The sequence below is a fragment of the Dromaius novaehollandiae genome, chromosome 1 (genome assembly GCF_036370855.1).
Source record: "Dromaius novaehollandiae isolate bDroNov1 chromosome 1, bDroNov1.hap1, whole genome shotgun sequence".
Classification (NCBI taxonomy): Eukaryota; Metazoa; Chordata; class Aves; order Casuariiformes; family Dromaiidae; genus Dromaius; species Dromaius novaehollandiae.
Genome location: NC_088098.1, coordinates 102,816,851 through 102,829,934, shown reverse-complemented (window position 1 = coordinate 102,829,934; position 13,084 = coordinate 102,816,851). Strand labels below are relative to the sequence as shown.

Here is a 13,084-nt window from a genome sequence, read left to right as displayed (position 1 = left end):
AACAAAGGCAAGCAGAAAGTTGTTATTCTGGTAGCCTGATTAGCATAATTCAAAATCTAGAAAATGCTGCCCATGTGTAGGAGGATTGCTGGCTCTTCTGTAAATTTATTTTGTTACAGATTAAAAGTAAGTACTTGGGGGTAAAGGGTATGTGGGGAGTATTCCAGTAAATTTCCAAAAGTCTCCTGAGGTCAAAGATACAACAGAAAGTTCTGAAAGGATGAATGTTTTAGTGTAAGTCATTTATTGCATGTCTTCTTAAAAAGACAGCTTTTAATTAGGTTAAATAATAATAATAAAATTAGCTTTTATAATTGACAGTCTTTTGGACAATCAAGGACAGTCCACTCTCTTGGAAAGATCAGATATTAGTGATGTAAGTTTCTTTCAGTTTAGCACTCGCCCCATAATAGCTCTTACTTTCTGATTAAAGTATTATGATTTTGAATAGAAATGTGCTTTTCCTTCATTTCCCCTTTCTTTCCATTGCCTTGTAAGAAGAAACTTTTTTTTTGGCTTTCTATTAAAGATGTACCTGCCACGTGCATCCTCTCATACTGTCATTTTTCAGAAGAAGAATGGACTATTTACGACTTGCCCATTCAGCATCAGGAGGAAAGAATAATGTAATGAAAATTAGCATTTAAGAGCTCTCTGAGATGGAATTCAGAAGTTCAGCAACCTGACATTATGCAGGCTACTAGATTGTTTCTAGATCTTTCTAGCTGCCAATTATGGATCACTCTAACTTGTTGAAACTGAAATGTTTAATTCTGTTACCTTATCCATTCCATTAGTATGCATTGTTATTCCAAAGAGGAGGCTTTCATTGGTCAGCTGTGATTTTTTTCCATATTTTTATTTACATGTACATGTATAATATATACAAAGAACGTGTTTAATAAAATGTCCTTAAAAATCAGCTTGCTTCAGTCTGCATAAAATCATTTCTATACTGGACAATGTCACTGTGCTAGAACTGCAAGCTATATTTGCATAATGCCATAATCAAGACCACCCTTTCTCAATGACATGCAATCAGTGGTCTTGAAACCTTCTGTGGATTTAGGGGTACAGCAGTAACTCTGTTCTCCAAATAAACCTGACTAGCTTCTTTTACAGAAATTGGGCAGTCTCAAAGACTGGCTATTTTTGGATGAGTGAGTGAAGCAGTGCTTCATATGCATTTTTCTGCTGTGAGGTTATGTATTAGTCCCTACTGCATATTAAGCACTTTTTTCCAGGGAGACAAGGATATTCTCTCCCAGGAACTTGAAGTCAGAGTCATTAGCATTGACTTGTCTATTCTAAAAAACCCCCACCCTTCTTGCGTCGAGAGAGAGGGATCTGATTTCTTTTCTACCATGATGTCTGTGCCTCAGCAAATCCTGAGGATGGCAGTGGCCTCCTGCTTCTTTCTTCATTCACCTTCAAAATCATCGTCTGCTCTCTGATTCCTCGTAGGCTTCTCCTGGGAGGGTTCATTTCTATCTTCTGTCTCCCTAAAACATTGTTCAGGATTAGAGATGTTAATTAAAACCAGTTAACAATTTTTTTCTGAAGAGATTTTGCATTAAAATGGATTCAGATTGTTCTAAGTCCACCTGGAAGTGTATCAAACTGAACTCCATAAATTAAGTCTTTTTAGTGGTGCAAGAGGTGTGAGCTGCTTTTTTCTATAACATATGTAAGGATGAGTGGGGTCTCTTTGCTCATCCTATTCTTCTTGCTTGACTGCCTTTGGCTTACTAGTTCAGTTCCAAGGCCTGAATGTTCATGTTCTACCTCAGAGATCACAAAGGCATCTGGGAATACTGGGCATGTTCTGTGAAAAGAGGTGGAAGCCACTGTGGTAGAAATTGAAAGGAGAAAAGCAGTGCACACTTTTCTTGGTGATTTTTCTTTCTCCTGAGCTTTCCACTTTATATGTTGATGCCAAAGGGAGAAAGTGAATGCTTCATATGTTCCATTCACTATTTAGAGAAAGGTACTTACGTCATCTCATAGTCCTTGTCCTTGGATTCCCGACAGCAGCAGCAATAGGCTAAAAAACCAATAAGTATAATTGCAGCAACACCACCACCAATGATGCCAGCATAAAGAGCAATGTTCATGGATGCTGTGAAGGAATTAAAAAAAAAGACCTCTTTGCAACAGAAAGATAACAAATGTGATCAGCACAACCACTGCACTTAAAATCCCACTACCAGATGTCAGATCCCTCTACCAGATCCAGACTGAGTGGGAACCACATTTATTGCGCTGCAGCAATTGGAACTAATTCTGTAGTGGATTGCTTATATGTCTATAGGAGCAATTGCTTAGACAGAGACAGGGAAGAGCCCCTGGATCTGAACTCGTGTTACTTAAGTTGAGATTCAGACTTTGGATGCTCAGGCCTGTCTCTTGTTTTACACATCTTTTGTCTGACTGTGAACTAACTCCATGGACAGCTCTATGAGCACTTGAGGCAGAGAATTTCTTTTAAAGATTAAAAAGCTGTGCTACTTTTTTGACAAAAAGCAGAATTTTATACTTCGGTCTGCCTTGTCTCTGTTCATGCCTTCATGCTTAGACAGGATGAATCCTCTGGTACTACTCTTCCAGTAAGCAACTTGGTCTCTTACGTGGCATAACGCTGACTGTGATGTTGCAGGATTCCTTTCCTACTCTGTTGGTTGAAGTGCAGATGTAAAAGCCAGAGGTATCTGCTGAGATGTTCTTTAGAGTTAATTGTTCTCCTGTTGCAAAACACAAACCCAGTGAGGAAAAGAAAAGAATTAGAGCAGGGAAGGAAATGGGGACAGAGGCTTTTCAATTCTAGCCCAGGCTAGTGGGAGTGATGAGAAGTTATTAAAGCTGATGGATTGTTCTGCCCTGCTTGAAAGCTTCCATGCTAGTCTCCACGTTTTACTAGGATTTGTGGGAGGATAAATGGAAGTGTGGTGTTTTGATTACAGGGAATATGGGGCATTTGAACATTCCTTTTAGAAAGAAAATTGTAGGTGGGGGGTAAAGAAGTATGCAACCTTAGTAAAAGCTCGTTTGCAGTGGATAAATGGCAGCAAAAAGAGCACCTCTCTTTACTGAGAAATGTCAGATGGCACAAATTGGCAGCTGACTTTGAGAAGTGGCTATCTGATGAATTAACTTGTAATATGGCAAAAAGTTCTTCAATCCTCTGGCTCTTGGGATTTAATATCTTAATTATTTACTAGTGGGGGAAGTAGTCTTCTAGGCTGAGAGAGGCCATTGAGGCTGTGAAAGACTAAGGAAAAGAAATGCAGTGACTAGGGAATGTTATGGCACTAGACATTTTCTGTCCAACTTGACAGAGCTCACAGCTATATACTAAAGCTTAGCTCTTTGTCTGTCAAAACAGAACACTGAGTTTTTGCTTGTTGCATCTCCAGCTGACATTTGTATGTGTAGTCCGTGTATTTTTTCTAACCTACTGATAAAGGTCCAGATTTCTGGTCTAAGAGCACAAGGCTCTGAATATTTCTCAGTGGCTTTCCTGTTTTATTTTCCTTGTGTGATCTCATTTCTTTCCAGTTCGCTCGTGGGACTGGGATCCCGTTTAGTTCTTTGCTGCCACCTAGCGCCAGATAGTAAACGTGCATGCAAATCAAACAATAACACACTGTGCATTCTTGATTTTTTAAAGTCTCTACTTACTGTCCCTGCATACTCCACTTTTTTTCCAATGTGATGTTTACAGTTCTCAGAACTGCAGTCCATTACTGGACTGCAAAACCTTGTAAATTAAATCAAAACTAATTGACTCGTGAGTCAAACTGGAAGAATGTGGGTTATATACTATCAATATTGGAATGGATCTGAAGTGCTACACTCTGTAGCACTGAGACTTGCTTAGCACAAATACCAAGGAACATATTGCTTATAGTGACAGTAGTGCCTCCAGCCATCAGGGAGGGAGGGAGGGAAGAAGAGAGGCCGTCTTCACACTTACTGGACAACTGCCCTGATGAAAATGGAAGTAAATGGAAATGGATCAGAACAAATTTCTACCCCAGGGAAGAACAGAATGAAGGCAGAAGCAGTCATCTGCTGCTTTAGGAAAACAAATCACAGTGTGTTCAGGGCTGTGTCTGATGCATTGGCACCACTTAGTGGCCAGTCAGGTGAATAAGGTTTGTGTTTCTACTTACATTTCCTCTTTTGCATAATTTATGCAAGAGTCATCTAGTGAGTTGAATATCCTATAGAGTCTGATCATATTTATTTTACCTACATAGCAATGCTACAATAACTCAAACCAGAAGAAACAGGTTCAAATACATCCTCAGTCCTGCTGGAGTTGAGCCTACCAGGAAGAAATAGCATTGTTTAACGCAATAAATCTGAGTTGTGTGTCACTACTACTCTTCAAAGACCATTACACCCTCATTTCTGTGTGACTAGTGCTACGTAAGGTCCTGTCATGAAATCCAGTTTGTTTTGTCCAAATTCTGACTTAAAATAAAAGCAGATAAAATACTAGGGCCATATGCTTGTGTGGTGGTCCTGAAGAACTGGAGGCCTCTTCATTCTCAAAGCAAGAATGATGTAACTGTTTCTCATCCCATTTTCCTCTAGGTGTATACTCATCTCTAGAAGGCAAACAGCTTCCAGAGCCAACTTTTGCTTGCCTTCACCCCAGAAAGTGATCTAGACATCAAGTGAGCTGGGCTATAAAGACAAACCTGCTACAAAACTTACCCACCCTTATCCCTAGCAATTGAGAAGTAATTATTTCTGTCTGCTTCCAGAGTAAGCCAGCTTTCTGTCTAGGTGAGAGCCGAAATGAAAATCTTATTTACCGTTGTTACTTCAGGTAACACTCCTTTTCCCCTTGCTGAGTTACTCACAAGTACATCTTGTGTCAAAAGGACATCTTTCTAAAATCTTGGTCAGAATACTTCCTAGAAAAAAGTTTGTGTGTCTTTTTGAATTTGCAATTTGAAGTCTTTCTAATCCTGATCTATAGAGAGTTCAAAGGTTTAGTGTCTTCGCACTTCTCATACCTTCTGGTGTTTGTAGTGAACGGAGTTGGTTTTGTACATCGTAGCTTTGCCAGGCATATGTGGGTTTTGGGGAGCCCTCATGAGAAATGCAGGTCAGATTGATTGTCTGCCCATATTCTGCTGTCCCCACAATCTTGCATTCTGGCTTTGATGGTGCAACTGAAGGAAGAAAAATAGGAGGGAATTTTATTAACCAGATGTAGTCTCTTATTTCAACCCATCTTCCACATCTGTGGGTTTTTTTCCATGCTAAACAGAAGCTGGCCTTGCACCTACCATCTTCTTCTATAAAGAACTGCAATGAACTTCCCTTCTTGATACATGTTAGTCAAAAAGGAATTGTAAGGTACTTTATGGGATATCTCTGATAGTGTTGGGTAACTCATCCCTTGATAAACAGAGTATGACAAGCGATAGGGGGAATGAGGAAGGCCCAGAAATAGGGCTGGAGTTATTAGGAAACTGAACTTTACAACTCTAAGGGTTATTCTTTCCTACAGTCAGGTATCTAAGGCAGTTGGGTGCTCTCAGCTTTCCTACATACTTATATAGTAGTAGGAAAAGACAGAAAATGGAATTGTGGATAGTGACTTACTGGGAACAGATTTTTTTTTTTTTTTTTTTTTTTTTTTTTAGAAAATCTGTTGTCTAAAACAGTAAGGACATTAAAGGATGCACATTGGATTATCTAAGGGATCTGGGGTTGTCTCCATCATGCTTACCAAGGACTAAAAGAGCCATCAATGCAGTCTGCCTGGGAGGGTCATTCCGGAGACGAACATTGCATGTGAACGTACCGTTGTCTTCCATGATCGCCGCATTGATGGTGATGCTGATGTCCCCTTTGTCTACATCACCAGTGAACTGTACACGATTCTCATAGCCCTTGCCATACTGTACAAGTCCATCAAAATACCTAGTGACAGCATCATCCTATCAGAGAGGGAGGGAAGCTAATCAATCTTAGTTTCTTGTGTGTGAGTCTACTGCCTAACTCCGTGGACTAGCCCACACAAGAACAAACTGGAAAAGGGGGCCTTAAACCTGCCCCAGTTTGCCAAAGAGCCCAGAAAATCATAAAAGCTCAGAAGTCTCTGTGTCTGAATATCTATCTAGAATCCCCTTTTTCTCTCACCTTATCTGAAGTCAGGGGCAACTGATTTCTTTTGCTGAGACTTCTTCACTTGTCTTCTTCAAGACAGAACATCATAAGACTTGTCTGAGATACATATGTCAGTCAGATTCCCCTATGACCATACATTTCTCTTGCATTCCTCCAGTAAGGATCTTCAGAGAAGAAACCCTTGGCAGTTACTGCAAGATCTACAAAGGGTGCTTCACCTCTCACTAAATCCCAAGAAGTCAAAGAGAACTCCAGAGGTCTCTTTATCTTCAAATACTCCCTGTGAAGGTGGGCACCCTCAAGAATCTCTCCCTATACTATTTTCATCAACTTAAAATGTTTTATATAGTATCTTAAGTGATATATATGTAGCTTTTTATAGCATATCTGAGTATTTCACATGTCAATAGATGTAAACCCACAGTATGTATAGTCATGTATTCTCCGTAGCCAGTTGCAAGACTGAGAGGAAAGAAATAGGTGGGGGGGCTTGCTTACTGTCATGCAATGAAATTGTGATAAATTGAATCTATAATCAGAGTTTCTAATTGCATAGCTCTGAGATTAAAGAAAGCCTTGCAGGAATCCTGTCTTCCAACACACATTCCCGTAGTCCTGCTTCCATCTCTTCTCCCACTCCTATCTTGGATGCCCTATCATATGATTCTTTATGAATCTTGATTTACCACACTGTCGATTTTCTTCCAGACAACGACATCCCCTGTGCTGATGGAAGCCTCAGTATTAAAATTACAGGGGAGAGTAGCATTGTTCCCTCGTGCCACCTCTACTTTCTTGACAGGTGTTTCCACAGTGAGGGCATGAACAGTTACCAGAACTAGGAAGAGAATAAATACTTCAGTCAGCAAAATTAGTGAAACCTGGTTTTCTGCATACTTACATGTTTGGTCCCTTTGGCTTTCTAACACACCATTGTAAGCCCACATGCCCTCTATTGTCCATGGCATTCCCCACTGAGCAGGAGATGACGTGTGCTGTGGCTGATTGGTTATGAGCAGTTGCTGCACAAGGTGGCTAATAGCTAAACTCTGCTTTCCTTTCCACACTCAGTTAGTCCCCTCTTCTTTACCTGGACATAGATTTCCATGGAATTTGTAAGGATGTAACTTTTGACCCCTCCTTCATTGTGACTGACATTGTCTGACAGGTTCAAAATGTATAGAGGGAGGCAGATAAACAGGTAATACAAGTGTACCAGCAGTCTTAGGGATTCAGGCTAAAGCAAGAAATTGGTATTACCAAATTTCTGGGATCAAGGAAACTCTCCGTCAAGTAACTTGCACCAAACCAAATCCATAAAGAACTGACATTTTGTGCTCAGGAATCAAAATGTGTTCATGTGTTACCCTGGACAGGGAAAAACCTAGTAAAGCAAAGACAATTTGTAAAGAAACAAGGGAAACAATAGTCATTTGTTTTAAGAGATAAATAGGGTAATAGTCACCTTTCTTTGGGTATTGTAGCTTCTGCCTGTGGAATGTGGGAATAGCTGAGAGTTGCAGAAAACACCAGGATGTGTGTTTCCCGTATGTTGTATTGCATTTGACCTGACGCTTAACTCATCATGCTGAGCTTTACTCCAGGGTAATGCTCTACATGTCATAGCAGCAAGTTTTCGTTGCTGGAGGTCTAGCTCTGCCCAGCCCTAGGTGACCTTTATGCCTGTGGGAGCCTACGTTTAAAAGCACCTGCTTTCTCCTTACGGTTTGTGTGTATTTCTTCTATGGCACCAGGCTGAATCATTCGAGAAATCTAAGTCTGCAACCAGTCAGACAGAGTGTGGGGAGGAGGGAAAGGGAATGCTCCACAGAGGCACTCCCATCACGAAGGAGGTTGCACACTCACATCACTGTGTGAGGCACTCCCATCACAGAGGCCCTCCCATCACAAGGTCCAGTAAGGAGGGACGTGGAGGAGGGCAGCGATGTGTGCTCTCCCCAGATATGGGCTGGGCAGGCTGTGGTAGTGAAGGCATCCCTTAAAAATAACATTAGTGTCAGGACCAAAAAGGTTTTGTTGTCACTGCCCTAAGAGTCACATCTCTGTCCTTTGCACGTGTCAGATATTCCCCATAACAAATAGCCCTTCAAGCCTTTACCTAGAAATAGCCTGTATGTATAGAACTGCTGTATATTACCTCTCCTGAGAGGAGTTTGATGGGAACATTGATAGCAGTCAAACCCTTCTCTCCTTTGCACACCTCTCTTATTGCCTGGCAGGGATGCCTTTCCTCCACAGCTGTCTCTAGAACCAGCTTGAGACATTTTTAGAGCAAGTGTGAAGACTGCGTTTTGTGTTGGTCTTGTATGGTTAATTAGTAAGTTTGAGTATTAGTTTCTTCATCTGTAACATGGCAGTAGTGGTTCCTGTTCTCTCATGGATTAATTCATTCATAGCTGCTGACAGCTATTAGAAGGAAAACAGCAGGGCAAAGTATTTCTAGCGTTATTTTATTGCAGCCACTCCCAGGTTTTTCTCTGCTCTGGAACACCTAGTGCAAGGGCCATGTTTGCATAGCGCTAGGCTCTTTCTGACTGCATTTTTAATTATTCCCTCTGTATAGGAGACACCTGTAAAATCTTTCTTGTTGCCTATTGCAATTGGATAGAGACACTCTTCTGCATTTAGGGGAAAATGACCACAGTCTATACTAGGAAATGGAGCAAAACCAATTTTGTGATGCTTTCATCACTAAGAAACTGGTTCTACCGGGCCAGCATTCATTGACACGTCATTCACTCAGCCCTGAGGGAGAGAAGAAACTGCCCAACCCAAAGACCTCCTTCACATATATTTTTCCTTCTTCCAACTGGATGGCTGAAATCCTACAATAAATGAGATTTGTTTTGGGGGGAGGTTTTTGTTTTTTCAAACATATCTTCAGTGTGGAGTCACAAAACTGTTAAACCAAAGAGCATGTGCTAGAGGAACACAGTCCATAATTAGCAAGGTTGTTAATTCATCTGTTGGTCTCATCTTAAAGGCTGACTTCTGACGCCCTCCCATTTTTCCCCCATTACTTCTCCTCTTGGCTCACATGAAAGCTGTGTTGTTTGATTCCGGGAAACCACTCACTCTTCCTGATCTCTTTACTTCCCTCTTCTCACCGCACTTTTCACAAGGACACCAACTGTTTCAAAGGTGGTGGTCAATTCAGTAGCATATCATTTTTTTACTATCATTAGGCATTACAAATCTTGCTTTGTCAGGTAGAACGGCCAGCTATTTATAGGTAGCATACCTAAAAACTGAGGTTTGTTTTTCAGGGTTTGGGGTGTTTTTTTTTGAAATGACACAATCTATTCAAAGCACAGCTGAAGGGACAGGAGGGTTAATTCTAAAAACATTTCAAAATAGGTAAGTTGAATAGCCTATATATTAGTAGGGGGATGGCATCATCTAGATTCAGGCCTTAAAATTACCGCTTTTGTTACTAATTAGTATTTCTATAGCATTTTTAAAAGAAATTTGAGAAAGGTTTTCTCTCCCTTTGCTCAACGTATACCTTTGTACTAGTACAAAGGAGAAAAAAAAAGAAGGAAGAAAATATAAATGACTCGTTTACTTTCACATCCGCTTATGGAGTAAATGCTAATAAATGGTATCAAAACACAGTGAAAAAATTACAGAGGATTATTTGCTTACTGAAAAAAATCTGAGATTCTGATCAAGCAAAACTATTAACACTGTTTCATCTTAGTTGTTTTGGCAAGTGAGAAAAGCAGGAAAAGTTGAAATGTGTTGTTTTAAGAGGAACTTTTAAAAGGAAATGCTTTGACTTTAGTTTCTTAATACTTCAGAAATTATCTGTAGCTTAATTCAGAAGTGGGAGAGGGAAAACCTCTTAAATGTGAAATTAAATTCTTTAGCATTAAAATGAAATACTCTAATTCAAAGTGACTGTTCGGGGCTTTTCATTCAGCAAGAAGGACAAAGCATCAGTTATTCACACAATTGCAGTGAAAAGTTCAGCAGGAGAAGTCAGCCTGTGCTGAGATCTTGACAATTTGTTCAAGATAACTCTAGCATCCCCACTGCAGTGTGCTGTGCAGCTTCTCCATTCTGATGCAGTGCAGAAACTTCCTGTACCTTCTTCAGCAATTTTTCACAGGCCAGTGTTTTAACACTGGATTATTATCACTTGAGCCCTCCCACACCGTAAGGAAGAGCTTCACAAAACAGATAGATCTGTGCTCTGAAAAGTTTACAAATCTGTAATTTACATAGCACCAAATGTGAGAATAACGAAAAAGTAGAATGAATACCAATAGGGCTACACAATTTATATTCTGATCATCAATTCATGACCCAAGTCATGTTTGTTATATAGGGAGCATGTTCATTTTTTCTAATTACATTAAATTTTGTGAATTTTCTTCTTACAGGTCTTAGTGTTAAGGTGACGTTTTCAGGATCTTTTGTAAAAAGATGAACGATTTCCATATGAGTAGCTTTGTTTAAAGTCTAGAAGGTATAGGTACATTTGTGTGAGAAGGCAACAGACAGGTCAAAAAGCAGTGGAGGTGAGATTGTAGGCCCTGCAAGGCAGGATGGGAATGGCAGATCAGAGAGGGGATTCTGTGATGAAGGCCAAGGGCAAGCTGTCTGATTTATATGTGTTGGTAGGGATTAGTCTGCATCTGCTTGCCATGCATAATCTGTAGAGATGACAAATCATATAAGAGTACATATTAACAGTAGGATATAAACTTGTGAAGATATATGCTACATGCAGATTTATGTATAAAGTAGTAAACTCCAAAGACTTCTCCACTTCCAGTTGTAGAAATTTCTTCTTCAGACACAAAGGTTGTGTTTAATAGACACCATTAAAACAACTTTTTTTAAAACATTTTCCAGCGTCATGAAGAATAACATTCTTTCCCTGTTCCTGAAATTGTCTTGTGGCTTTAGGAGATGCCTGTGAGTCTGGACATTCAGCATAGAAATGATAAACACATCTGCCTGATCATAAACATGCAGGAACTTTTACTAAACAAAAAAGAAACACACAAATTCCATTGGGTATTCTGACTTGATAGTGCTTTTTTCTTCTACCCAGCCCTTGAGGACATAACCAAGTTAGTACTCACCTGCACTGAAAATGAACAGCTGAAGTCCTTTCATTCTCCTCCTCATCATCTCTCCTTTGTTTCACCAGGAGGTATTCTTCCTTATGATTTCTAGGTAGTTAGATAAGTAATTGACTTTAGTTAAAAGCCTGCCTCACAGTTGCATCTCAGGGTCACTTCCTCAGTCTACTTTAATGTGCTTCTTCACCCTCTGCCACTCCCCCTCTGGCCAGAATGACAAGCCAAATCACCAGTAGGCTTTGAAATCGCTTGCTGTTCTCTGCCTAAGGGGAGAGACGGCACTTATGAACTCACCCATCCTTCTCCAATTAAACTACGTTTCCCGGTTTCTCCCAGCACACAGGTGTGTAAAGCAAGAGAAGAAGTAATCCAAAGGGCGAAGTGACTGGGAGTGTACATTAGAATGACTGAAATCATGCATGCGATGACATGTAACTAAGGGAAAATAAACCTCATTCATCTCAAATATTTATTAAGAGAGCCTAGGGCTAGACTTACACAGATACTGAAGTGTTTCACAATGCAGGGAGCTGCCTAGGTCCATGCTTTAAAGAACTGAGGTACCTAACCTCACCTATGTTAAATACCTGCAAGAATACCTAATACATGAGAATTTGGGGCCTAATGGGTTGTCTAAATCTTAAGTGAAATGAATCTCACGCAGGGTGTTCAAAGCTCTCATGCCTACTGTTTGACTGTTAAATGTGTGGTTTGTACAGCAGGCGCACATTTCAAAGGTACTTTCTCCCTTTCTCTTGAAAAAGGTTGTCAGATAAACTAATCAACAGCTTGTAGGATGCTAACTACATATCCATGGAGGCATGTATAGTGAAAGTCCAGCCAGTGCTCCCATATGGATGCACTTGGAAAAGTGGATGGGAACTTGTAAAGTACGAGTAACTTCTATATAATTGACTGAAGAATAAAAGGAGGACTCATGGCAGCTCAGGCAAATAGCTGACTTTATACTTGAGTGCAGCTGGCTTACCATGTCTTTTGAACTCTTCACTACCAATAGGCAGCAAGGGATGTCTCCACTGGGATAGTCACCTATGCTCCATTTCTTGTTATTTGAGAGACAGAGGCACATTTAGGGCATGAGTGATCATTTTAGGCATCTTAGAAAGGGGGTTCACGTCTTTAGGCATCATTTACAGATAAAATGTATCATACTCAAAATGCACTGATAGTATTGATTAAATCTGTATTGATTTTAAATGGAGGCTACCTCAAAAGTGTGTGTCTACAGTGTGGATGCCTGTGTTTAGTCCAGTGAAGTGGATCTGGATCTTGGTCCTGTGCTGACCCCATACTTGCCTTGTAAGCCTGCCAACAGCCATGCTAGGTTTCATCACACCTCCAAGGTAATGCAGCTTCTGAGTGATTGTATATCAAATCCCTCTGATAAAAAGCACAGTCTATACTTCTGTACTTGATAAAAAACATCAGTTTTCTTCAAACTGACCATTAGCACAAAGCAAATTAAAGCACATCAGAATACAGAAACTGTATTCTTTGACAATGAGGACAGCCCATTGATATTCTTTGACAATGAGGACAGCCCCACAGAATCACAGAATGGCTGAGGTTGGAAGGCACCTCTGGAGATCATCTAGTCCAACCCCCTGCTCAAGCAGGGTTAGCTAGAGCAGGCTGCTCAGGAACATGTCCAGATGGCTTTTGAATATCTCCAAAGATGGAAACTCTACAACCTCTCCAGGCAACCTGTTCCAGTGCTCAGTCACCCTCATAGGGAAAAAAAAGTTTTTTATTATATTCAGATGGAGTTTCCTGTGTTTCAGTTTGCACCCGTTGCCTCT

General features: G+C 40.4%; 1 protein-coding gene across 2 annotated transcripts; it reads right to left on the bottom strand.

The window, feature by feature from the left end:
- Positions 1-840: 840 nt before the first annotated feature.
- Positions 841-11,430, bottom strand: GPA33 (glycoprotein A33). Of its 2 annotated transcripts, none has more exons than XM_026093353.2 (7): positions 11,265-11,430; positions 6,837-6,988; positions 5,750-5,960; positions 5,028-5,186; positions 2,628-2,741; positions 1,996-2,044; positions 841-1,502 (listed from the first exon to the last, which is right to left on the bottom strand). In XM_026093353.2, exons 1-7 carry the CDS (start codon positions 11,311-11,313, stop codon positions 1,421-1,423), a joined length of 816 nt encoding a protein of 271 aa, XP_025949138.1. In that variant the 5' UTR covers positions 11,314-11,430; the 3' UTR covers positions 841-1,420. The 2 variants fall into 2 exon arrangements, with proteins under 2 accessions (XP_025949138.1, XP_025949137.1); XM_026093352.2 differs by having other exon boundaries at positions 1,996-2,119; positions 11,265-11,427.
- Positions 11,431-13,084: the final 1,654 nt, after the last annotated feature.

What these genes read in the sequence shown, in the direction of transcription:
- GPA33 (XM_026093352.2), bottom strand. Translation starts at nt 11,313, where the DNA reads ATGATGAGGAGGAGAATGAAAGGACTTCAGCTGTTCATTTTCAGTGCA. An exon ending in GGAAGAAAATCGACAGTGTG is followed by an intron (nt 5,961 to 6,836) that starts GTAAATCAAGAT and finishes CCTCTCTGATAG; the next exon opens with GATGATGCTGTCACTAGGTA. An exon ending in TTCACTACAAACACCAGAAG is followed by an intron (nt 2,742 to 5,027) that starts GTATGAGAAGTG and finishes GTTTTGCAACAG; the next exon opens with GAGAACAATTAACTCTAAAG.